Genomic DNA, 26191 nt, shown 5'->3' on the forward strand with positions numbered 1-26191 from the left:
AACCATCCCGTGGCCACCAAACCATCCCGTGGCCACCAAACCCCCCAGGGCCACCAAACCATCCCAAGGGCCACCAAACCCCTCTCAGGGCCATTGAATCACTGCAGGGCCACCAAATCACCCCCAGGGCCACCAAATCATCCCAGGGGCCACCAAACCATCCCAGGGGCCACCAAACCCCTTCCAGGGCCACTGGGCCACCAAACAACCCCTGGGCTACCAAACTCACCCCAGGGCCACCAAACTACCCACAGGGCCATCAAACCACCTCAGGGCTACTGGGCTACTGAATTGGGCCACTGGGCTACCAAACCCACCCCAGGGCCACTGAACATCCCTGGGGCCATCAAACCTCTCTGGGGCCACTGGGCTACTGAACTGGACCACTGGGCTACCAAACCCACCCCAGGGCCACTGAACACCCCCAGGGCCACCAAACCCCTCTCAGGGCCATTGAATCACCTCAGGGCCACCAAACCTCCCTGGTGCCACTGGGCTAATGAACTGGGCCACTGGGCTACCAAACCTGCCCTGGGCCACTGAACCTGCCCTGGGGCCACCAAGCCACCCCTGGGGCCACCAAACCACCCCCAGGGCCACCGAACTCCCCTTCCAGGGTACCTGAGGGTCTCAGGGGACACCTGAGGGTCCTGGGTGACACCTGAGGGACACCTGAAGGTCTTGGGGACATCCAGAACACCTGGGGGACACCTGGGGGACACCTGGGAGACACCTGGGGAACACCTGGGGCTCTCGAGGGAAGGTGAAAGGTCCTGGGGGCTCTCAGGGGTCACCTGGGGGTGTCAGAGAGTGAGCAGGTGGCACCAGTGGTGCCAGACCGGTGACAGCGACAGTGACACGGTGACAGAGAGACAGGGACAGTGACAGTGACATTGTGATGATGACAGTGACAATGCCAATGATACAATGACAGTGACAGTGACACAGTGACAGTGATGGTGACAGGGACAGAGTCACAGTGACACAGTGACACAGTGACAGTGACAATGACAGGGACGCAGTGACAGTGACACAGTGACAGTGACAGCAACACAGTGACAGTGACACAGTGACAGTGACAGTGACAATGAGACAGTGACAGTGTGACACTGACGGTGACAGACTGACAGTGACACAGTGACAGTGACACACTGATAGTGACAGTGACACAGTGACACTCAGTGACACAATGACACGGACATGGTGACAATGACAGTGACACAGTGACAGTGACACAGTGACAGAGGTGACAATGACAGTGACAGTGACACTGTGATAGTGACAATGACAGTGACAGAGTGACAGTGACAGTGACAGTGACACAGTGACAGAGTGACAGTGCAACACTGACAGTGACACGGACACAGGGACACAGTGACAGTCACACAGTGACAGTGACAGTGACAGTAACACAGTGACAATGACACAGTGACACAGTGACAGTGACACAGTGACAGTGACACAGTGACAATGACGCAGTGACACAGTGACAGTGGCACTCAGTGAAACAATGACACAACACTGTGACAGTGACAATGACAGAGTGACAGTGACACAATGATAGTGACAGGGACAGTGACAGGGACACAATGACACAGTGACAAAATGACAGTGACAGTGACATAGTGACAGTGACACAGTGACACAGTGACAGGGACAGTGACACAGTGACAGACAGTGACAGTGACAGTAATAGTGACACAGTGACAGTGACAGGGACAGTGACACAGTGACAGAGTGACTGGGACACAGTGACAGTGACAGAGTGACACAGTGACTGATGCAGTGACAGTGACATAGTGACATAGTGACAGTGACAGGGACACAGTGACAGTGACTGACAGTGACACAGTGACATGATGACAGTGACACACTGACAGGGACACAGTGACACAGTGACAGTGATAGTGACACAGTGATAGTGACACAGTGACAGCGACAATAACTCAGTGACACACTGACACTGACACAGTGACAGCCATGGTGACAGTGACAGTGACAACCATGGTGACAGTGACAGTGACATACTGACACTGACATAATGACAGTTATGGTGACAGTGACACAGAGAGTGACACAGTGACAGTGACACAGTGACAGTGACAGAGTGACAGCGACAATAACTCAGTGACACAGTGACAGTGACAGTGACAATGACAATGACACAGTGACAGCCATGGTGACAGTGACACAGTGACACAGTGACACAGTGACAATGATACAATGACAATGACAATGACAATGACACAGTGACAGCCATGGTGACAGTGACAGTGACAGTGACAGTGACACAGTGACAGTGACAGTGACAGTGACAGGTGTGTCCCCGCAGGACGCGAAGCCGCTGGAGGTGTACAGTGTGGATTTCATGGTCGATGGAACTCAGCTCGGCTTCCTGGGTACGGCTGGGCGGGTGGGGCAGGTTTGGGTTGAAATTCGGGGAATTTGGGTGAATTTGGATGGGTTTGGGTTGAGTTGGGTTGAAATTCGGTGAGTTTGGGTTGAAATTTGGGGATTTTGGGCAAATTTGTGTTGAAATTTGGGGAATTTGGGTGAGTTTGGGTTGAAATTCAGTGAATTTGGGTTGAAATTCAGTGAGTTTGGGTTGAAATCTGGTGAATTTGGGCAAATTTGGGTTGAAATTCAGTGAATTAGGGTGAGTTTGGTGATTTTGGGTGAGTTTGGGCAAATTTGGGTTGAAATTTGGTGAATTTGGGTGAGTTTGGGTTGAAATTCAGTGAATTTGGGTGAGTTTGGGTTGAAATTTGGTGAGTTTGGGCAAATTTGGGTTGAAATTCAGTGAATTTGGGTGAGTTTGGGCAAGTTTGGGTTGAGTTGGGTTGACATTGGTTTGGTTTGGGTGGCTTTGGTTGAAATTCAGTAAGTTTGGATGGTTTTTGTTGGGTTTGGTTGACATTGGTTGAAATTTGTTGGGTTTGGTTGGGTTTGGGTTGAGTTCAGGTGAGGTTTGGGTGGATTTGGGTTGAATTTGGATTTGTGTTGAGTTTGGTTGAAACGCTTTGACTCTGGGTTGAGCTCAGGTGAGGTTTGGGTGGATTTGGGTTGACTTGGGATGGTTTTGGTTGAATTTGATTAAATTTGGGTTGACTTTGATTAAATTTGGGTTGAATTTAATTAAATTTTCATTAATTTCATTAACTTCCCGTTAATTTCCTTCACCCACCTCTCCTCCTCCCTCTCTCAGTGTCCGACCGCGACCGGAACCTGCTGGTGTACATGTACCTGCCGGAAGGTGAGCGGGGCGGGGCCGGCTGACCCCCAGGTGACCCCCAGGTGTGCCCAGGTGTGCCCAGGTGAGCCCCAGGTGACGCCAGGTGTCCCCGCAGCCAAGGAGTCGTTCGGCGGGCTGCGGCTCCTGCGCAGAGCCGATTTCCACGTCGGCGCTCACGTCAACACCTTCTGGAGAACACCTTGCCGCGGCCACGGCGACGGACCCAACCGGCGCAGCAGCACCTGGGAGAACAAGCACATCACCTGGTTCGGTGAGACACACCTGGGGGCACACCTGGGGCAGGTGGGACACACCTGGGGTACCTGGGAGAACAAGCACATCACCTGGTTCGGTGAGACACACCTGGGGACACCTGGGGCAGGTGGGACACACCTGGGGTACCTGGGACACACCTGGGGACACCTGGGACACACCTGGGGACACACCTGGGGCACCTGGGGAGGGGACAAACAGCACCTGGGAGAACAAGCACATCACCTGGTTCAGTGAGACACACCTGGGACACACCTGGGGGCACACCTGGGGCAGGTGGGACACACCTGGGGGCACACCTGGGACACACCTGGGGGAACAAGCACAGCACCTGGTTCGGTGAGGAGACACTTGGGGCACGTGGGGACACACCTGGGACACACCTGGGAGAATAAGGACATCACCTGGTTTGGTGAGACACACCTGGGGCCAGCTAGGGACACACCTGGGACAGGTGGGGGAGGGTAAAAACAGCACCTGGTGACACACCTGGGAGAACAAGCACATCACCTGGTTCAGAGAGACACACCTGGGGCAGGTGGGGACAGCTAGGGACACACCTGGTGACACACCTGGGAGAACAAGCACATCTCCTGGTTCGGTGAGGCACACCTGGAGACACACCTGAGCCAGGTGGGGCAAGGACAAACCTCACCTGGCTGGGTGAGGGATGGGGCCAGGTGGGCCTCACCCAGAACCTCAAACCGTTAATTGGGGCTGAGTTTGGGGTTTGGGGTTTTTGGGATTTTGGGGATTTTTGGGGTTTTTGGGGTTTGGGGGTTTTTGGGGTTTTTGGAGTTTTGGGGTTTGGAATATTTGGGATTTTTGGGGTTTTTGGGATTTCCGGGATTTAGGATTTTTGGAGTTTTTGGGATTTCCGGGATTTAGGATTTTTGGAGTTTTTGGGGTTTTTGGGATTTCCGGGATTTAGGGTTTTTGGAGTTTTTGGGATTTCCGGGATTTAGGATTTTTGCAGTTTTTGGGGTTTTTGGGATTTCCGGGATTTAGGATTTTTGGAGTTTTTGGGGTTTTTGGGGTTTTCCTGACCTTTCCCCCACAGCCACTCTGGACGGAGGTCTGGGGTTGCTGCTGCCAATGCAGGAGAAAACCTACAGGAGACTTTTGATGCTGCAGAACGCGCTGAGCTCTGCTCTGCCGCACCTGGCCGGGCTCAACCCTAGGGCTTTCAGGTAATGACACACCTGTGCACACCTGGGATACACCTGGGATACACCTATACACACCTGGCATACACCTGTACACACCTGTCCTACACCTGCCCTGCCACACCTGGCCAGGCTCAACCCCAGGGCTTTCAGGTATCTCCTCACCTGCTCTGCACCTATCGCTGTCTGTCCCACCTGCCCCAATCTCACCTGTCCCACCTACTTCACCTATCTCACCCATCTCACCTGTCACACCTGTCCCAGTCTCACCTGTCTCTCACTTGTCTCACCTACATCACCTGTCTCTCACCTGTCTCATGTGTCCCAATCTCGCCTGTCCCACACCTGTCCCACACCTGTCTCACCTGTCCATCTCACCTGTCTCACCTGTCATTCACCTAACCCCTCTGTCCCACCTGTCTCACCTGTCCCTGTCTCACCTGTCCCACCTATCTTCCCTGTCTCACCTGTCCTGTTTCTCACCTGCCCCACCTGTCTCACCTGTCGCAGTCTCACCTGTCCTACACCTGTCCCACCTGTCTCTCTCCTGTCTCACACCTGTCCCACCTGTCTCACCTGTCCCATGTCTCACCCATCTCACCTGTCTCACCTGTCCTTGTCTCACCTGTCTCACCTATCCCACCTCTCACCTGTCTCACCTTTCCCACCTGTTCTCACCTGTCCTTGTCTCACATGCCGCATGTCTCACCTGTCTCACCTGTCCCACCTCTCACCTGTCTCACCTATCTCAGCTTTCCCACCTGTTCTCACCTGTCCCAGTCTCACCTGTCCCTCACCTGTCCCACCTCTCACCTGTCTCACCTGTCTCACCTGTCTCACCTGTCTCACCTGTTCCAGCTCTCACCTGTCTCATCTATCTCACCTTTCCCACCTGTTCTAACCTGTCCCTGTCTCTCCTGTCCCACCTGTTCTCACCTGTCTCACCTGTCTCTCTCCTGTCTTTCACCTTTCCCACCTGTTCTCACCTGTCTCACCTGTCTCTCTCCTGTCTCTCACCTGCCCCACCTGTTTCACCTGTCTCACCTGTCCCACCTGGCAGGCTGCTGCAGTCGGAGCGCCGCCTGCTGCAGAACGCCGTGCGGAACGTTCTGGATGGAGAACTGCTGGGGAGATTCCTCTACCTGAGCTCCATGGAGCGCGCCGAGCTGGCCAAGAAGATCGGCACCACACCTGACATCGTGAGTCACCTGGGACAGGTGTGGGGCGGGACAGGTGTGAGATGGGACAGGTGTGGCACAGGTGAGGGACAGGTGTGAGATGGGACAGGTGTGGGACAAGTGAGGGACAGGTGTGGGGTGAGGCAGATGTGAGATGGGACAGGTGTGAGATGATGAGACAGGTGTGAGATGGGACAGGTGAGAAGATCGGCACCACACCTGACATCGTGAGTCACCCGGGACAGGTGTGGGGCGGGATGGGTGTGAGGTGGGACAGGTGAGGGACAGGTGTGAGATGGGACAGGTGTGAGTTTGGACAGGTGAGATCAACACCACACCTGACATTGTGAGTCACCTGGGACAGGTGTGGGCTGGGATTGCTGTGGGACAGGTGTGAGATGGGACAGGTGTGAGATGGGACAGGTGAGAAGATCGGCACCACACCTGACATCGTGAGTCACCTGGGACAGGTGTGACATGGGACAGGTGTGAGATGGGACAGGTGTGGGACAGGTGTGAGATGAGACAGGTGAGGGGCGGAACAGGTGAGGTTTGGGACAGGTGAGACCCAGGTGAATTTCGGGACAGGTGAGTTTCAGGCCAGGTGAGGTTTAATACAGGTGAGGTTGAGGACAGATGAGACACAGGTGAGATTTGGACAGGTGAGGTTTGAAACAGGTGAGATTTGGTCCAGGTGAAGTTCAGGACAGGTGAGGTTCAGCACAGGTGAGGTTTGGTACAGGTGAGATTTGGGACAGGTGAGGTTCAGCACAGGTAAGACACAAGTGAGGTGAAGTTAAATACAGGTGAAATTCAGGACAGGTGAGGTTCAATACAGGTGAGGTTCAGGACAGGTAAGACAGGTGAGGTGAAGTTCAGGACAGGTGAGGTTCAGCACAGGTGAGGTTTGGGACAGGTGAGGTACAGGTGAGTCACAGGTGAGTTTCAGCACAGGTGAGCTCTGACTTCTCTCCCCCCACAGATCCTCGATGACCTCCTGGAGATCGACAGAGTCACTGCTCACTTCTGAGACCCAAAATCCCCCAAAATTCCCCCAAAAAATCCCCAAAATCCCAAAATTCCCCCAAAATCCCAAATCCTCAAAAAAATCCCCAAAATCCCCAAAAAAATCCCCCAAAATCCCCCCAAAAAATCCCCAAAAATCCCCAAAAAATCAAAAAAAAAAAATCCCCAAAAAATCCCAAAATCCCAAATTTCCCCAAATCCCCAAATCCCAAAATTCCCATTTTTAATAAAACTCGACTCTCAGCTCCGTTTTTGGGGTTTATTTGGGGGATTTTGGGGTTCACAGTGCTTTGGGGTTCACAGTGGTTCCGAGGGGAAGGAAATTGGGGGACTTTTGGTATTTTTCGGGAATTTCTGGGTGGTTTTTGGGGATTTTCCAGGTGTTTTTTGGGAATTTTCCAGGTGTTTTTTGGGAATTTTCCAGGTGTTTCTTGGGAATTTTCTGGGTGGTTTTTGGGAATTTTTCAGGTGGATTTTTTTTTAATTTTCCAGGTGTTTTTTGAGAATTTTTCAGGCAGTTTCTGGGAATTTTTCAGGTGTTTTTTGGGAATTATCCAGTTGTTTTTTGGGATTTTTCTGGGTGGTTTTGGGGAATTTTCCGGGTGTTGCGTTTCTGGCTGTTTTGGCCTTTTTTTGGTGTTTTTTGGGTGCTTTTGGGGTTTTTTTTTAGTGTTTTCCGGGTGCTTTGGGTGTTTCCCTGTTTTTCCAGCTGTTTTCCCAGTGGTTTTTGGCATTTTCCAGATGTTTCCCCCACTCTTTCCAGCTGTTTTCCTGGGATTTTTGGGGTGGTTTTGGGGATTTTTGGGTGTTTTCACTGTTTTCAGCCACTCTTGGAGATTTTTTTGGGTTTCCCAGATGTTTCCAGCTGTTTTTCAGGCATGTTTTGGTGTTTTCCTGATGTTTCCAGCTGTTCTCCAGCTGTTTTTTAGTGCTTCCCGCTGATTTTTGGGGTATTTTTGGCTATTTCGGGGTGTTTCGTGTGATGTTTTTGGGTGTTTCCAGCTGTTTTTTCCCTTTTTCAGAAACCTCCTGGGTTTTTCCAGCTGTTTTCCAGATGTTCCCAGATGTTTTTTAGTGTTTCCGACTGACTTTGGGGTATTTTGGGGATTTTTTGGTGTTTCCAGCCGATTTTTGGGTGGTTTTGGGTGTTCCTGGCTGTTTTTTTCTGGTTTTCAGATGTTTCCCAGGTGTTTCCAGCTGTTTTCCAGGTGTTTCTGAACATTCCCGGTGGTTTTTGGGGACATTTTTTGGGATTTCAGCCATTTTCCAGGTGTTTCTCAGCATTCCATGTGGTTTTTTGGGGATATTTTTTGGGGATTTTTAACCATTTCCGGGTGTTTTTGGCCATTTTCCAGGTGTTCACAGCAGTTTTTTGGGATATTTTTTGGGATATTTTTTGGGATTTCCACCATTTCCAGGTGTTCCTCGGTGGTTTTGGGATATTTTTGGGGGATTTTTAACCATTTTGGGTGTTTCTGGCCATTTTCCAGGTGTTCCTGGTAAATTTTTGGGATTTTTTTTTGGGATTTCGGCTCTTTCTCAGGTGTTTCTCAGCATTCCCAGCAGTTTTTGGGATATTTTTTTGGGGATTTTTAACTGTTTCAGGGTGTTTCCGGCCATTTTCCAGGTGTTTTTGGGGATATTTTTTGGGATTTCAGCCATTTTTCAGATGTTTCTGACAGTTTTTGGGATATTTTTTGGGAATTTTTAACCATTTCGGGGTGTTTCCAACCATTTTTCAGGTGTTCCCAGCAGTTTTGGGGATATTTTTTGGGGGATTTTTAACCATTTTCAGATGTTTCTGACAGTTTTCGGGATTTTTTTTTGGGAATTTTAACCGTTTCGGGGTGTTTCCGGCAGGTTTTGAGGCTATTTTTGGGATTCCGGCCATTCTCCAGGTGTTCCCGGCTGGTTTTTTGGGATATTTTTGGGATTTCCAGGTGCGCAGCGCCCCCCTCAGGCGCGCAGCAGGTGCTGCAGGTGCTCCCCGAAGGGCAGCGCCCCCCAGCGGCTCAGCAGCTGCAGCGCAGCCGCAGTCAGGCGGCAGCGAAGCCACTCCCACCTGGGGGGAGGGGAGGGAGGGGTTACCTGGGGGGTCACACTCACCTGGGGGGTCACACACTCACCTGGGTGAGTCACACACACCTGGGGGGGTCACACCTGGGGAGTCACACACACCTGGAGGGCTCACCTGGGGGTTACACACACCTGGGGTGTCACACTCACCTGGGTGTGTCACACACTCACCTGGGGGGTCACACTCACCTGGGGGTTCACACCTGGGGGGAAGGGACACACCTGGAGGGGTGATCTGGGGGAGGGACACACCTGTGGGTCACACCTGGGAGGAAATTACACACCTGGGGGGGGTCACACCTGAGGAGAGACCACCTGGGGGATGGGAACACACCTGGGGTGTCACACACACACCTGGGGTGTCACACCCACCTGGAGGGTCACTTGGGGGTAGGGACACACCTGGAGGGTCACACACACACACCTGAGGGGTCACCTGGGGGTCACACACACCTGGGGGATGGGAGGTCACCTGGGGGTCACACCTGGGGGGAACTGACACACCTGGGGGTCACACACTCACCTGGGGGTTCCCCAGCCCTGCCCCCTCCCACAGGTGTGCTCTCCCCACACACCTGAGCCCCTCCCCCTCACCTGAGCCCCTCCCCCATTCTCTCAGCCCCTCCCCCATTCTCTCAGCCCCTCCCCCATTCCCTCAGCCCCTCCCCCTCACACACCTGACCCCTCCCCCTCACCTGAGCACCTCCCCCAGCCCCTCCCCCATCCCCTCACCTGAGCCCTTCCCCCACTCTGTAACCCCTCCCCCTCCCCATAGCCCCCTCACCTGGCCCCTCCCCATCTGACCCCTCCCCCTCACACACCTGGCCCCTCCCCCTCACCTGAGCGCCAGCTCGAACTTGAAGCTCTCCCAGGTGAGGCTCAGCCGCTGCCGCAGAGAATCCCCAGAGCCACCAGTGAGGCGAGTCCAGCTGCGCACCGCGCTGGGGGAGGGAGAGTCACCTGAGCGCACCTGAGCACACCTGGGTGTCCCACGGGGTCACCTGAGCTCACCTGGGTGCACCTGGGCTCACCTGGGCACCCCATGGGGTCACCTGGGTTCACCTGGGTGTGCCATGGGGTCACCTGAGCACACCTGGGCACCCCCACGGGGTCACCTGGGCTCACCTGGGCACCCCTATGGGTCACCTGGGCTCACTTGGGTGTCCCATGGAGTCACCTGGGTGCACCTGGGCACCCCTATGGGTCACCTGGGTGTGCCATGGGGTCTCCTGGGCTCACCTGGGTGTCCCACAGGGTCACCTGGGCTCACCTGAGCATCCCACAGGGTCACCTGGGCACACCTGGGCTCACCTGGGCACCCCTATGGGCTCACCTGGGTATCCCCATCCCCATCAGCCCCCCAAAACTCACCTGGGCACCCCCACAACCCCCCCTGTGCTCCCCAGGGACAGCCAGGGCTCACCTGAGCACACCTGAGCACTCCTGCGCTAACCAGCGGCACACCTGTGCACACCTGGGGCACACGTATGCCGACCAGGGGCGCACCTGTGCTCACCTGTGCACACCTGGGGCACACCTGGCTTTCACCTATGGACACCTGAGCACACCTTGGCTCATCCATGCACACCTAGGATTCACCTATGGATATGCAGGGCACACCTGTGCACACCTGGGGTTCACCTGCGCACACCTGGGGTTCACCTGTCCCAAACTTGCCCCACAGCTGTCCCATTCACACCTGTCACACGCACTCACACCTGTCACACATTCACACACCTGTATCTCACACACACCTGTATCACACCTGAGCACACCTGAGCTCTCACCTGCGGGCCATGATCCCGTACCGATCGGCAGGTGCGCCCAGCGCAGAGTGCACACTCCTCACAGTGTTGATATTCCGGAACACCAGCAGCATCGGCACTGATACACACCTGTATCACACCTGAGCACACCTGTATCTCACCTGCGGGCCATGATCCCATATCTATCGGCAGGTGCCCCCAGCGCCGAGTGCACACTCCTGACGGTGTTGATATTCCAGAACACCAGCAGCATCGGCTCTGACAGTCACACACACACCTGTATCACACACACCTGTATCACACACCTGTATCACACACCTGTATCTCACCTGCGGGCCATGATCCCGTATCTATCAGCAGGTGCGCCCAGCGCCGAGTGCACACTCCTCACGGTGTTGATATTCCGGAACACCAGCAGCATTGGCTCTGATAGTCACTCACACACACCTGTATCTCACACACACACACACCTGTATCACACCTGTATCACACCTGTATCTCACCTGCGGGCCATGATCCCGTACCGATCGGCAGGTGCACCCAGCGCCGAGTGCACGCTCCTGACGGTGTTGATGTTCCGGAACACCAGCAGCATCGGCCGCGGCAGCTGCCGCAGCACCTGCAGGATGTGCGGGAACCTCTGCGCCGCCATCTCCTGCATGTAGCCGCGCTCCTCGCCGCTCAGGTGACCCTCAGGTGCGCCCGAGAGCCGCCCAGGTGCGCCCGGCGGGTGGGCCAGGTGAGCCCCGCCGGGGCCCAGCAGTCGGGAGCGACGGCCGAGGGGGCGCTGCATCAGCATCTCCGAGAACAGGTAATAGTCTGGGGGGAAATTGGGGAGTCAGGTAACCTACAGGTGACCCTCAGGTAACCCCAGGTAACCCTCAGGTATCCCCAGATAACCCTGCAGCTGCATCAGCATCTCCGAGAACAGGTAATAGTCTGGGGGGAAATTGGGGAGTCAGGTAACCTACAGGTATCCCTCAGGTAACCCTCAGATAATCTAATGTAACCCCAGGTGCCCTTCAGGTAACCCTCAGGTAACCCCCAGTATTCCCAGGTAACCCTCAGGTAACCCCAAAGGATCCTCAGGTATCCCCAAGTAACCTCAGGTAATTCTCAGGTAACCCTCAGGTATCCCCAGGTAACCCCACAGGTGCATCAGCATCTCCAAGAACAGGTAATAGTCTGGGAGGAAATTGGGGAGTCAGGTAACCTTCAGGTGACCCTCAGGTATCCCGAGGTAACCCTCAGGTAACCCCCAGGTAACCCTGCAGCTGCATCAGCATCTCCAAGAACAGGTAATAGTCTGCAGGAATATTGGGGGGCCAGGTAACCTACAGGTGACCCTCAGGTATCCCCAGGTAACCCCAGCTATTTCCAGGTAACCCTCAGGTAAACCCCAGGGACTCTCAGGTAATCTACAGGTAACCCTCAGGTAACCTCAGGTAACCCTCAGGTAACCCTCAGGTAACCCTGCAGGTGCATCAGCATCTCTGAGAACAGGTAACAGTCTGGGGGGGGAATTTTGGGATTTGGGGGTTCAGGTAACCCTCAGGTAACCCCCAGGTAACCCTCAGGTAAACCCCAGGGACTCTCAGATATCCCCAGGTATCCCCAGGTAACCCTGCAGGTGTATCAGCATCTCCAGGTAACAGTCTGGGGGGGATTTGGGGTTTTTGGGGTGCAGAATTCCCAGAATTCGGGTTTGACCCATTTTGGGGGAACAGGAACCGGGAAGGGAGTTTGGGGAACTTTGATCCCAAAATTCCCCAACACCTCAGGGGATTTTGGGGTCCTCTCACCTCTCACCCCCCATTTTGGGGTCTCCTCACCCCCAATTCCAGACCCCCCTCACCCTTCCCCTCCCAATTTTGGGGTTGCCCCACCCCTCACCTTCAGATTTTGGGGTTCTTTCCCCCCCGGTTTTGGGGACCCTTTATCCCCCCTTTTTGGGGTCCCTTACTCCATTTTTGGGCTCATTCTCCCCATTTTTGGGGTTCCCCATTTTTGGGGTCTCACCCTGCACCCCCAGCTCGGCCACTCTCTCCCCCGTTTTTAGGGTAGGTCAGCCCATTTTTGGGGTCCCTCTCCCCATTTTTTCAGTCATTCTTCCCGTTTTTGGGGTCATTCCCCCACTTTTGGGATCCCTGTCCCCATTTTTGGTGTCCATCCCCCTGGTTTTGGGGTCCCTCCCCCTATTTTCGGGGTAATTCCTCCATGTTTGAGGTCTCTCCCCCCATTTTTGGGGTCCCTGCCCCCTATGTTTGGGGTCATTCCTGACATTTTTGGGGTCCCTCTCCCCATTTTTGGGGTAATTTCCCCCGTTTTTAGGGTCCCCCAATATTTGGGGTCTCACCCTGCACGCCCAGCTCGGCTGCTCTGTCCTTCATGGCTTTGTGGTCCTGCAGGACAATGGCTCTCCAGAGCCCACAGAGCGACACTCGGTCCCTGCAGGGAATTTGGGGTGTTTTGGGGTGAGTTTTGGGGTTAGTTTTGGGGTTTTGGGGTCCCCCGTGGGGTTTTGAGGTGGATTTTGGGATGGATTTGGGGATTTTGGGGTGGATTTTGGGGTCCTGCAGGACAATTGCTCTCCAGAGCTCACAGAGTGACACTCGGTCCCTGCAGGGAAATTTGGGGTGACTTTTGGGGTTTTGGGGTGACTTTTGGGGTTTTGGGGTCCCCCGTGGGGTTTTGAGGTGGATTTTGGGATGGATTTGGGGATTTTGGGGTGGATTTTGGGGTCCTGCAGGACAATGGCTCTCCAGAGCTCACAGAGTGACACTCGGTCCCTGCAGGGAAATTTGGGGTGAGTTTTGGGGTTTTGGGGTGAGTTTTGGGGTCACCCGAGGGTTTTTGGGGTGGATTTTGGGATTTTGGGGTGGATTTGGGGGTTCCCGGGTGTTTTGGGGTCTCCCCAGTTTTAGGGTCCTGCAGGACAATCGCTCTCCAGAGCCCACAGAGTGAAACTTGGTCCCTCTAGGGATTTTGGGGTCCCTGGGGGTTTTGGGGTGTGTTTTGGGGTCCCCCCGTGTTCTGGGTTGGGTTCTGGGATTTGTGGGGTTTTGGGATGTGTTTTGGGGTGGATTTTGGGGTGATTTTGGGGTGGATTTCGGGGAGGATTTTGGCAGTTGATTCCGGGGTGTATTTGGGGTGACTTTGGGGTGTATTTGGGGTGGTTTTTGGGGTGATTTTGGGGTGATTTGGGGTCTCACCTCTCGCTCAGGGTCTCGTACAGCCCGTGGTCCAGCAGCACCAGCTCAGCTTTCCCATCAGGACCACGACGAACCAGAACTGCAACACCACAGGGATTTGGGGTTTGGGGATCCCCAAAAAGGGTCTTTTGGGGTCTCACCCCTCCCATTGGGGTCTTTCCCCCTCCTTTTGGGGTCTCCTCCCTTTGGGAATTCCCTGATTTCAAGCCTCTCCCCCCGTTTCAGGTTTTCCCTCCCAGTTTTGGGTTTCCCCGGTTTTGAGATCCCTCAAATTTTGGGATCCCCCCTGGTTTTGGGGTCCCCTTCCAATTTTGGGTTCCCCCCAGTTTCAGGTTTTTTCCCCCAGTTTTGGGTTCTCCAGTTTTGGGTTCCCCACAATTTTGTGCTCCTCCTAGTTTTGGGTTCCCCCAGTTTCAGGATTTCCCCCCTGGTTTTGGGTTTTCCCCCAGTTTGGGGTTTTCTCCAATTTCAGGTTTTTTCTTCCCCAATTTTGGGTTTCTCCCCCCAGTTTTGGGATATTTTTGGTGTCACTCTCCCCAGTTTTGGGTTTCTCCCCGTTTTTGGTGTATTTTTGGGGTCCCTCTCCCAGTTTTTGGGGTATTTTTGGGTTTCTCCCTCTGTTTTGGGGTCGATCGGTTTTGGGCTTCCCCCCGTGATTTTGAGGTATTTTTGGGGTATTTTTGGGGTATTTTTGGGATATTTTTGGTGTATTTTTGGGATATTTTTGGGGTATTTTTGGGGTATTTTTGGGGTATTTTTGGGATATTTTTGGTGTATTTTTGGGGTATTTTTGGGGTATTTTTGGGATATTTTTGGGATATTTTTGGTGTATTTTTGGGATATTTTTGGGGTATTTTTGGGGTATTTTTGGGATATTTTTTGGGATATTTTTGGGATATTTTTGGGGTATTTTTGGGGTATTTTTGGGGTTCCCTTACCGTTCCCAGGATGTGGATCAGCGTGGATAAATCCCGTGTAGAAAATCTGCTCTGCGAACACCTGGATCAGCTTCTCCGCGGTCTGGGGGGGTCAGGGGGGGTCAGCGACCCTAAAACACCCCAAAATCCCTCAGCACACCCCAAAAACCACCTGGGAACCCCAAAAACCCCTAAAACGCCAAAATCCTCATGAGAATCCCCAAAATTCCCTAAAATACCCCCAAAAATCCCCTAAACGCCCCCTGGATCAGCTTCCCTGTGGTCTGGGGGGGTCGGGGAGCTCAGGGACCCCAAAACCCTCTAGGGCACCCCAAAAAACCCCTAAAACCACTCCCAGACTCTCCCAAATCTCCAGGATCCCCCCAGGAACCCCTTGGGATGCCCCAAATCCCACCCAGGACACCCCAAATCCCCCCGGAACACCCCAAATTTCCCCAAACTCCCCACAGGACCCCAAACTGACGTCTCTCAGCCCCAAGCCCAGCTGCCAGATCCCCTCTGTGGGGTCAGGGAAACCCCAAATCCCCACCCAGGACACCCCAAAATCCCCTCAAATCCCACCCAGGGACCCCAAATCCCACCCAGGACACCCCCAAGTCCAACCCAGGGACCCCAAATTTCCCCAAATCCCCCAAAATCCCATAGAGAACTCCCCACACTGATGTCTCTCAGCCCCAGTCCCAGCTGCTGGATCTCCCCTGTGGGGTCAGGGACACCCCAAATCCCCTCAGGATCCCAAAAATCCCCCCAAAATCCCACCCAGGGACCCCAAATTTCCCCAAAACCCCACAGAACTCCCCACACTGATGTCTCTCAGCCCCAGTCCTCGCTGCCGGATTCCCTCTGTGGGGTCAGGGACACCCCAAATCCCACCCAGAACACCCCAAATTTCCCCTAAATCCTCCAAATCCCACCCAGGACACCCCAAATCCTCCCAAAATCCAGCCAGGACACCCCAAATTTCCCCCAGGAAACCCCAAATCCTCCCAAAATCCCCCCAAATCCCACCCAGAACACCCCAAATTTCCCCTAAATCCCCAAAAATACCTCCCAGGACACCCCAAATTTCCCCAAATCCCCCCAAATCCCACCCAGGGACCCCAAATTTCCCCAAACCCCACAGAACTCCCCACACTGACGTCTCTCAGCCCCAGCCCTCGCTGCCGGATTCCCTCCACGTCGGTGATCTTACAGCCCTCGCAGAAATCAGCCGTGAGAACCCGCTGGGGACAGAGTGGGGACAGTGGGGACAGCATGGGGACAATGGGGACAGGGATGGGGACAGGATGGGACAGATTGGGGACAGGATGGGACAGGATGGGACAGATTGGGGACAGGGATGGGGACAGGATGGGGACAGGATGGGGACAGGATGGGGACAGGGATGGGGACAGGGATGGGAAGGGATGGGGACAGGATGGGGACAGTTAGGGACAGGATGGGGACAGGGATGGGGACAGGATGGGGACAGTTAGGGACAGGATGGGGACAGGGATGGGGACAGGGATGGGACAGGATGGGGACAGGATGGGGACAGTTAGGGACAGACAGGGTGACAAGGAGGGACACGGCAGGGACAGGGACACGGAGATGCAGTGTCACTGCAGGTGACACCCAGCCTGTCTCTGTCCCTGTCCCCTCCCTGCCACTGCCAGCTCCTCCTGTCCTCACTGTCCCATGGCCCAGGTGTGTCCCAGGTGTTCCCAGGTGTGTCCCCAGGTGTGTCCCCAGGTGTGTCTCACCTTGCTGCAGTGTCCCCAGGTGTCCCCAGGTGTCCCCAGGTGTGTCCCCAGGTGTGTCCCAGGTGTGTCCCCAGGTGTGTCTCACCTTGCTGCAGTGTCCCCAGTGCACCCGTGGCACTGTCACACCTGGCAGGTGTCCCCAGCTGTGTCCCCAGGTGTGTCCCAGGTGTGTCCCCAGCTGTGTCTCACCTTGCTGCAGTGTCCCCACGTGTCCCCAGGTGTGTCCCAGGTGTGTCCCAGGTGTGTCCCCAGGTGTGTCTCACCTTGCTGCAGTGTCCCCAGGTGTGTCCCAGGTGTGTCCCAGGTGTCCCCAGGTGTGTCTCACCTTGCTGCAGTGTCCCCAGTGCACCCGTGGCACTGTCACACCTGGCAGGTGTCCCCAGGTGTGTCCCCAGGTGTGTCCCAGGTGTCCCCAAGTGTCCCCAGGTGTGTCCCCAGGTGTGTCCCCAGGTGTGTCCCAGATGTCCCCAGGTGTGTCCCAGATGTCCCCAGGTGTCCCTCACCTTGCTGCAGTGTCCCCAGTGCACTCGTGGCACTGTCACACCTGGCAGGTGTCCCCAGGTGTGTCCCAGATGTCCCCAGGTGTGTCCCCAGGTGTGTCTCACCTTGCTGCAGTGTCCCCAGTGCACCCGTGGCACTGTCACACCTGGCAGGTGTCCCCAGGTGTCCCCAGGTGTGTCCCCAGGTGTGTCCCAGATGTCCCCAGGTGTGTCTCACCTTGCTGCAGTGTCCCCAGTGCACCCGTGGCACTGTCACACCTGGCAGGTGTCCCAGGTCTCTCCCGCAGCGCTCAGAGTTCCGCGCTTCGTTCTCAAAATCCAACTCCAGTGCCAGAGTGCCCTTGAGCTCCTGGGGACAGGTGAGGGACAGGTGAGGGACAGGTGAGGGACACAGGTGAGTGACAGAGTGCCCTTCAGCTCCTGGGGACAGGTGAGGGACAGGCGAGTGACACAGGTGAGTGACACAGGTGAGGGACAGTACAGAGTGCCCTTGAGCTCCTGGGGACAGCTGAGGGACACAGGTGAGTGGCACAGGTGACAATCAGTGACAGACTGCCCTTGAACTCCTCGGGACAGGTGAGGAACAGGTGAGTGACAGGTGAGTGACACAGGTGAGTGACAGAGTGCCCTTCAGCTCCTGGGGACACACAGGTGACTATCAGTGACAGGTGAGTGACACACACAGTGTCCCCTGCAGCTGCTGAGCACACAGGTGGCACACAGGTGGCACACAGGTGACACAAAGGGGACACACAGGTGACACACAGGTGACACAGAGGTGACACAGGTGACACACAGGTGGCACACAGGTGGCACACAGGTGGCACAAAGGGGACACAAGGGACACACAGGGGGTGACAGTGCTCCTTGGAGGTCCTTGGCACAAGGCTGTCCCCAGGTGTCCCCAGGTGTGTCCCCAGGTGTCCCCAGCTGTGCCCAGGTGTGTCTCAAGTGTCACCGGGTATGTCCCCAGCTGTCCCCAGGTGTATCTCAGGTGCCCCCAGGTGTCCCCAGGTGTCCCAGCTCTCCCCAGATGTGTCTCAGGTGTGTCCCAGGTGTCCCCAGGTGTCCCCAGCTGTCCCCAGCTGTCCCCAGGTGTGTCTCAGGTGTGTCCGAAGTGTCCCCAGGTGTGTCTCAGGTGTGTCCCAGGTGTCCCCAGGTGTGCCCAGGTGTGTCTCACCTGCAGCACCCAGCCCAGGGCGAAGTCGGGGTGCATGAACTCCACCAGGCGCAGCAGCAGCTCCAAGGTCCTCATGTCACCCTCGAATCTGTCCCGCAGGTCCAGGTACTGCACCTGGGGACACCTGCGGGTCACCGGGCGGGGCCAGGGGGCCACACCCATCCCCAGGTGTGCCCGGGTGTGCCCAGGTGTGTCCCCAGGTGTCCCCAGCTGGCCGCAGGTGTGCCTGGATGTCCCCAGGTGTGCCCAGGGTGTCCCCAGGTGTATCTCAGGTGTGCCCAGGTGTTCCCAGCTGTCTGCAGGTGTGCCCAGGTGTTCCTACGTGTCCCCAGGTGTCCCCAGGTGTACCCAGGTGTCCCCAGGTGACCCCAGGTGTGCCCAACTATCCCCAGGTGTTTCCAGGAGTCTCCAGGTGTCCCAGGTATCCCAAAGTGTCCCCAGGTGTTCCCAGCTGTTCCCAGGTGTGTCCCCAGCTGTCCCCAGGTATCCCCAGGTGTCCCCAGGTGTATCTCAGGTATCCCCAGGTGTCCCCAGCTATCCCCAGGTGTTTCCAGGTGTTTCCCAGGTGTCCCCAGGTGTCCCCAGGAGTCCCCAGGTATCCCCAGGAGTCCCAAAGTGTCTCCAGGTGAGCCCAAGTGTCCCCAGCTGTCCCCAGCTGTCCCCAGGTGTACCCAGGTGTTCCCAGATATCCTGAAGTGTCCTTAGGTATTCCCAGGTGTACCCAGCTGTTCCCAGATTTGCCCAGGTGTCCTTAGGTATTCCCAGCTGTCCCCAGGAGTCCCCAGGTGTTTCTACGTGTCCCCAGGTGCCCCCCAGGTGTCCCCAGGTGTGCCCAGGTGTTCCCAGGTGTCCCCAGGAGCCCCCAGCTGTCCCCAGGTGTTTCTACGTGTCCCCAGGTGTGTCCCCAGCTGTCCCCAGGTGTCCCCAGGTGCCCCCAGGCACACCTTGACAGCCACAGGTGTCCCGTCGGGCAGGGTGGCTCGGTGCACCTGGGCCAGGCTGGCCGCAGCCACAGGCTCGTAGTCGAAGTCGCGGAACATTCCGGAAGGCGTGGTCTGGAAATCCTCCAGGAACAGCTCGTCCACCTGGGCAGGTGAGGGACAGGTGAGGGACACTGGGGACATTGGGGACATTGGGGACACTGGGGACAGGTGAGGGACAGGGGAGGGACAGGTGTCCCCCAAACCCCCAATGTCCCCAATGTCCCCAGTGTCCCCAAATCCCCCAATGTCCCCAGCACCCCTGATGTTCTCAATGTCCCCAATGTCCCCAGTGTCCCCAGTGTCCCCTCTCGGTGTCCCCGTGGGCTGGCACTGTCCTCCAGTGGCCGCAGTGTCCCTGTCATCTCAGGTGGCAGCAGTGTCCCCATAACCCCAATGTCCCCAAATCCCCAATGTCCCCAACATTTCCAATGTCCCAAATGTCCCCAATCCCCTCAATGTCCCCAATATCCCCAATATCCCCAATGTCCCCAACATCCCCAGTGTCCCCAACGTCCCCAATGTCCCCAAATCCTCTAAATGTCCCCAGTGTCCCCAATGGCCCCAATGACTCCAACATCCCCACTGTCCCCAGTGTCCCCCATCACCTCTCGGTGTCCCCTGGGGCTGGCGCTGTCCTCGAGGGGCCGCAGTGTCCCTGTCACCTCAGGTGGCAGCAGGTGATCGAAGGAGCACAGCCCCTGGCCCAGCTTGACGTAGAGCCCGCCATTGCTGAGAGCGCCCTGCAGGAGGCGCTGTCCCGTGCGCAGGTGACATCCTGACATCCCTGACAGGTAACCGGGACTGTCCTGGGGACAGGTGTGACATTAGGGACACAGGTGTGACACAGGTGTGACACAGGTGTGACACTGAGGTCACACACAGCCCGCCGTTGCTGAGAGCGCCCTGCAGGAGGCGCTGTCCTGTGCGCAGGTGACAGCCTGACATCCCTGACAGGTAACCGGGACTGTCCTGGGGACAATGACACACAGGTGTGACACAGGTGTGACACAGGTGTGACACACAGCCCGCCATTGCTGAGAGCACCCTGCAGGAGGCGCTGTCCTGTGCGCAGGTGACACCCCGACATCCCTGACAGGTAACCGGGACTGTCCTGGGGACAATGACACACAGGTGTGACACTGAGGTCACACACAGCCCGCCGTTGCTGAGCGCGCCCTGCAGGAGGCGCTGTCCCGTGCGCAGGTGACATCCTGACATCCCCGACAGGTAACCGGGACTGTCCTGGGGACAGGTGTGACATTAGGGACACAGGTGTGACATTGGGGTCACAGGTGACACCTGACATCCCTGACAGGTAACCGGGACTGTCCTGGGGACAGGAGTGACACAGGTGTGACACAGGTGTGACATCCTGACATCCCCGACAGGTAACCGGGACTGTCCTGGGGACAGGAGTGATGCAGGAGTGACACAGGTGTGACACAGGTGTGACACTGGTGTGACACTGTGGTCACAGGTGACATCCTGACATCCCCAAAATCCCCAGCAGGTGGCATCTGGACATGCCTGACAGGTAACTGGGACCGTCTTGGGGACAGGAGTGACACAGATGTGACATTCGGGTCACAGGTGTGATGCAGGTGTGACACAGGTGTGACACAGGTGTGACATTGGGGTCACAGGTGACACTCAGATATCCCTGACAGGTAACCGGGACTGTCCTGGGGACAGGTGTGACACAGGTGTGACACAGGAGTGACACAGGTGTGACACAGGTGTGACATTGGGGTTACAGGTGTGACACCCTGACATTCCCGACAGGTAACTGGGGCTGTCCTGGGGACAGGAGTGATGCAGGAGGGACACAGGTGTGACACAGGTGTGACATTCGGGTCACAGGTGACACCCAGATATCCCCGACAGGTACCCGGGACTGTCCTGGGGACAATGACACACAGGTGTGACACACGTGTGACTTTGGGGTCACAGGTGACACCCAGATATCCCCGACAGGTAACCGGGACTGTCCTGGGGACAGGTGTGACATTGGGGACACAGGTGTGCCACAGGTGTGACACTGGTGTGCCACTGGTGTGCCACAGGTGTGACACAGGTGACACCCTGACATCCCCAAAATGCCCAGCAGGTGGCATCTGGACATGCCTGACAGGTAACTGGGACTGTCTTGGGGACACAGGTGTGACACAGGTGTGACACTGGTGTGACATTGGGGTCACAGGTGACACCCAGATATCCCTGACAGGTAACCGGGACTGTCCTGGGGACAGGAGTGACACTGGGGACACAGGTGTGACTTTGGGGTCACAGGTGACACCCCGACATCCTTGACAGGTGTCACCCAGGTGTCACCCAGGGCCAGGAATGTCCCAAAATCCTCCCCAAAATCCTCCCCAAATCCCCCAAAAATCCCCCCAAAATTCCCCCCCAGACCCCCCCAAAATCCCCCAAATCCCCTTCAGGACCCCAAAATTCCCCAAAATCCCCCCAAATTCCCACCTCATCCAGGCCCCGCAGCTCCACATTGGTGGTCCACCAGTAGTCCAGGGAGATGTGAAGCCCAACTGAGAGAGACCTGGGGGGGCACGGGGGGTCAGAGGGACCCCAGACCCAAAAATCCCCCCAAAACCACCCCAGACCCAAAAGAGACCCCAAAAATCCCCCAAAAACCACCCCAGACCCTAAAGAGACCCCAAAAACCACCTCAGATCCAAAAGAGACCCCAAAAATGCCCTAAAAACCACCCCAGACCCAAAAGAGACCCTAAAAATCCCCCAAAAACCACTCCAGACCCTAAAGAGACCCCAAAAATCCCCTAAAAATTCCCCAAAAAACCATCTCAGAAACCTCCAGAGCCTCCTGGGTCTTTCTGGAAAAATCCCCATTCCCAGAGAGACCCCAGACCCAAAAGAGACCCCAAAAATTCCCCAAAAACCACCCCAGACCCAAAAGAGACCCCAAAAATCCCCCAAAAAGCCCCCCAGAAACCCCCAGACCCTCCTGGATCCTTCTGGAAAAATCCCCATTCCCGGAGAGACCCCAGACCCAAAAGAGAACCCAAAAACGACCCCAGACCCAAAAGAGACCCCAAAAATTCCCCTAGATCCAAAAGAGACCCCAAAAACTACCCCAGACCCAAAAGAGACCCTGAAAATCACCCAAAAACCAATTCAGATCTGAAAGAGACCCCAAAAACCACCCCAGACTCAAAAGAGACCCAAAAATCCCCCCAAATCCCCACCTGCAGAACCTGCCCATAGCCCCCTGAGCCCCCCAAATGCTTTGGACCCCCAAAACCCCCAAATCCCCCAGATCCCCCAAAATTCCCCAATCCCCCCAAGTCCCCAAATCCCCCAAATCCCCCCAAAATTCCCCCAAAATCCCCAAATCCCCCAAAATCCCCACCTGCAGAACCTGCCCATGACCCTCTGAGCTCCCCTGGACCCCAAATCACCTCCATGACCCCCAAAATTCCCCAAATCCCCCCAAAATCCCCACCTGCAGAACCTGCCGACCCCCTCGAGCAGCAGCCTCGCCCGTCGCCTGCGGGGAGCTTCGGCAGCCAAATAGCAGCCAAGGGACAGTGACCCGCCCAGGGCCACCAGCAGCGACACCGCGGCCACCGCCCGCCGCCGGGGGAGGGACCTGCGGGGACAGGACAGCGACAGTGACAGCCCGGGGACACCAACAGCGACACCGCGGCCACCGCGCGCCGCCGGGGCTGCTGGGACAGGGACAGGGACCTGCGGGGACAGGGACAGGGGACAGTGACATCTCAGGGACACCAGCAGCGACACCGCGGCCACCACCCGCCGCCGGGGGAGGGACCTGCGGGGACAGGGGTTAGGGACATCCCAGGGCCACCAGCAGTGACACCGCGGCCACCGGGGCTGCTGGGACAGGGACCTGCGGGGACAGGGGACAGTGACAGCCCGGGGCCACCAGCAGCGACACCGTGGCCACCACCCGCCGCCGGGGGAGGGACCTGCGGGGACAGGGGACAGTGACAGTGACAGCCCGGGGACAGGGGACAGTGACAGCCCAGGGACACGGCCAGGGCTGCGACAGGGATCTGCGGGGACAGGGACAGGGGACAGTGACATCCCAGGGACACCAAAGTGACACCGCGGCCACCGCGCGCCGCCGGGGGAGGGACCTGCGGGGACAGGGGACAGGGCAGGGGTCACTGTCCCCCCAGGGAGCCCCCCCAGCTCTGGGGACACCTGGAGGGGTCAGGGGTCAAGGACCCTCTGGGGTCAAAGGTTGTGCTCAAGGACACCCCAATGTCCCCTCCCCCCCCCAGTGTCACCCCAAGCCCCCTGGGAGTCCAGTGTCACCCCAGAGCCCCCCAGTGTCACCCCAGGACCTCTCCAAGACCCCCAATGTCACCCCAAGCCCCCTGGGATCCCTAATGTCACCCCCAGGACCCCCCAGTGTCACCTCAGTGTCCCCCAATGTCAAATAAGGGCCCTTAGTGTCACCCCAGTGTCACCCAATGTCACCCCAAGCCCCCTGGGACCCCCAATGTCACCCCAGGACCCCCAACGTCATCCCAGTGTCACCTCAGTGTACCCAGGCCCCCAGTGTCCCCAGGAGCCACCAGTAACCTCAGGACCCCAGTGTCACTCTAGTGTCACCCCAATGTCACTAGCCCCCAGTGCCCCCCAATGTCGCTCTAGACCCCTCAGTGTGCCTCAGTGTCCCCCCCCCAGACCCTCAATGTCACCCAGGGACAATGTCACCCAATGTCACCTGTCCCCGAGACCAGCAATGTCCTCAGTGTCACCCCAATGTCACCCCAGGGCCCCTCAAGCCCCCAGTGTCACCCAGGTCCCCAATGTCCCATGTCACCTCAGTGTCCCCCAAGCCCCCAGACCCTCAATGTCACCCCAGGGACTCCAATGTCACCCCAATGTCACCCCAAAGCCCCCAATGTCACGCCAGCCCCCCCAATGTCACTCTAGAGCCCCCCAGGTCCCCCCAGTGTCCCCCCAGTGTCCCCCTCACCTGGGGGTCTCTCCGGTGACACTCCGGGGCCGCCGGTGGGGGAGGGGCAGCAGCCGCACCTGGGGGGAGGGGCAGGTCAGGAATGTCACCCCAAATTCCCCTCCCCCACCCCACGGGGGGACCCCAAAAACTGCCCCACCTGGGGACACTGGGGACATTGGGGGACATTGAGGGGACACTGGGGACACTGGGGACACTGGGGGGGACACTGAGGGGACACTGGGGACACTGGGGGACATTGAGGGGACACTGGGGGATCCTGGGTGGGGCACAGGTGACATTGGGGGACGTGAGACATTGAGGGGGACATTGGGGGTTCTGGGGGGTGGAAGGTGACTTGGGGGATCTTGATTCAGGTGACATTGGGGGGGGACATTGAGGGGACATTCGGGGGGTCTACGGGGGCACAGGTGACATTGGGGGTCCCTGGTGGGGGAAGGTGACATTGGGGGTCTATGGGGGACAGGTGACATTGGGGGGTCTCGGAGGTGGAAGGTGACATTGGGGGGGTCTTTGAGGGGGTTCAGGTGACATTGGGGGGACAATGAGGGACATTGGGGGGTCTGCGAGTGGAGTGACATTGGGGGTCCTTTGGTGGAAAGGTGACATTTGGGGGTCTATGGGGGGACAGGTGACATTGGGGGGGGTCAGGGGGGTGGCACAGGTGACATTGGGGTCTTGGGACTGCAGGTGACACTGGGGGGTTATAAAGGGGATTCAGGTGACTCTGGGAGTGGCACAGGTGACATTGGGGGTCCCAATTGTGGGAGGTGACTTTTGGGGGGCGGGGTCTGTCCGTGAGAGCCAGTTGGGAGAGTTCGGGAGGTTTCGTGGGGGTCCCGGGAGGGGGTGACATTGGGGTCCCAGGTTGGGGAGGTGTTACTGGGGGTCCCGGGGGGGGTCCCTGGGGATCCTGAGGGGGAAGGTGACATTATGGGGCTCTGAGGGGGAAAGTGACACTGGGGAGTCCCTGGGGGGGGTCGTGAGGGGAGAGGTGACATTGTGGGGTCCCGAGGAGGCGGCAAGTGACACTAGGGGGTCCCAGAGCCGGGGGAGGTGACACTGAGGAGTGTCCCAGACAGGGGGTGACAATGGGGGGGAGGCCTGCCCTGAGGGGATCGCGAGGGGGGGATTGTCCTGAGGGGAAAGGTGACACTAGGGAGTCCCGGAGAGGGAGGAGGTGACACTGGGGGGGGGTCCTGAGGGGACAGGTGACACTGAGAAGTGTCCCAAAGGGCGGCAGTGACACTGGGGGGGTCCCGAGGGGGAGGCCCGCCCTGAGGGGATCCCGGGGGGGATTGTCCTGAGGGGAAAGGTGACACTAGGGAGTCCCGGAGAGGGTGGAGGTGACACTGGGGGGTGTCCCGGAGAGGGTGGAGGTGACACTAGCATGAGGAGGTGACAAGGGGGGGTCCCGAGAGGGAGGCCCGCCCTGAGGGGATCCCGGGGGGGTTTGTCCTGAGGGGAAAGGTGACACCGAGAGATCCCGAAAAAGGGGGAGGTGACACTGGGGGTGTCCCTGAGGAGGGGGAGGTGACACTGAGGGGTCCCAGATGGTGACAGTGACACCGGGGGGGTCCCGAGGGGGAGGCCCGCCCTGAGGGGATCCCGGCGTTGCTCGGGGGGGTCCCGGCGGAAGTTCCGGGAAGTTGCGGGCGGGTTGCCCGGCGGGCAGGCGGTGTCGCCGGGGCTGTCCCGGGGCAGGGGGAGATCCCGGGGGTCCCTCAGGGGGAACTGCCGCCGCCCGCCCCGCGCTCCCCTCACCGCCCGCCGCAGCCCCATCGCCGCCGCCGCCGCCGCGCGCCGCCCGGCCCCGCCCGCCGCGCCTCCCCATTGGCCCGCCCGCCGCCGCGCGCCGCCCGCCGCGCCTCCCCATTGGCCCAGCCGTCTGGGCGGGCTCGCGCCGAGAGCGGTCTGATTGGCTGGGCGGAGC

The 26191-nt window shown here is 57.5% G+C and overlaps 2 protein-coding genes across 3 annotated transcripts in view; one reads left to right on the forward strand and one right to left on the reverse strand.

Annotated features, from left to right (window-relative positions):
- CPSF1 (cleavage and polyadenylation specific factor 1) overlaps positions 1 to 6969 on the forward strand; it is a 50102-nt gene extending 43133 nt beyond the window's left edge. Inside the window, exons 27-32 of the mRNA XM_085053905.1 lie at positions 2333 to 2399; positions 3206 to 3253; positions 3348 to 3503; positions 4566 to 4695; positions 5732 to 5870; positions 6832 to 6969. Coding sequence (XP_084910031.1) covers positions 2333 to 2399; positions 3206 to 3253; positions 3348 to 3503; positions 4566 to 4695; positions 5732 to 5870; positions 6832 to 6879 — 588 coding nt within the window. The 3' untranslated portion in view covers positions 6880 to 6969. The remainder of the gene's footprint in view (positions 1 to 2332; positions 2400 to 3205; positions 3254 to 3347; positions 3504 to 4565; positions 4696 to 5731; positions 5871 to 6831) is intronic.
- A 1666-nt stretch (positions 6970 to 8635) lies between these two features.
- Positions 8636 to 26077, reverse strand: LOC146442660 (putative aarF domain-containing protein kinase 5). 2 transcript variants are annotated; one of them, XM_085053906.1, is made up of 16 exons: positions 26023 to 26077; positions 24259 to 24317; positions 22750 to 22896; positions 21751 to 21826; positions 19878 to 20078; positions 19234 to 19374; positions 18290 to 18403; positions 17368 to 17458; positions 17113 to 17153; positions 16007 to 16090; positions 14868 to 14949; positions 13930 to 14008; positions 13074 to 13165; positions 11221 to 11536; positions 9791 to 9892; positions 8636 to 8937 (listed from the first exon to the last, which is right to left on the reverse strand). In XM_085053906.1, the coding sequence occupies exons 1-16, from the start codon at positions 26038 to 26040 to the stop codon at positions 8832 to 8834; spliced, it is 1749 nt and encodes a 582-aa protein (XP_084910032.1). In that variant the 5' UTR covers positions 26041 to 26077; the 3' UTR covers positions 8636 to 8831. The 2 variants fall into 2 exon arrangements, with proteins under 2 accessions (XP_084910032.1, XP_084910033.1); XM_085053907.1 differs by lacking the exon at positions 17113 to 17153 and having other exon boundaries at positions 17327 to 17458.
- Positions 26078 to 26191: the final 114 nt, after the last annotated feature.

This window comes from Lichenostomus cassidix, chromosome 2 (assembly GCF_008360975.1).
Source record: "Lichenostomus cassidix isolate B80296 chromosome 2, HeHo_3.0, whole genome shotgun sequence".
NCBI lineage: Eukaryota > Metazoa > Chordata > Aves > Passeriformes > Meliphagidae > Lichenostomus > Lichenostomus cassidix.

Coding starts and splice junctions, on each gene's coding strand:
- LOC146442660 (XM_085053906.1), bottom strand. Junction 19,375..19,877: donor GCCCCAGGGGACACCGAGAG/GTGATGGGGGAC, acceptor TCACCTGCCCAG/GTGGACGAGCTGTTCCTGGA. Junction 8,938..9,790: donor AAGTTCGAGCTGGCGCTCAG/GTGAGGGGGAGG, acceptor CCCTCCCCCCAG/GTGGGAGTGGCTTCGCTGCC.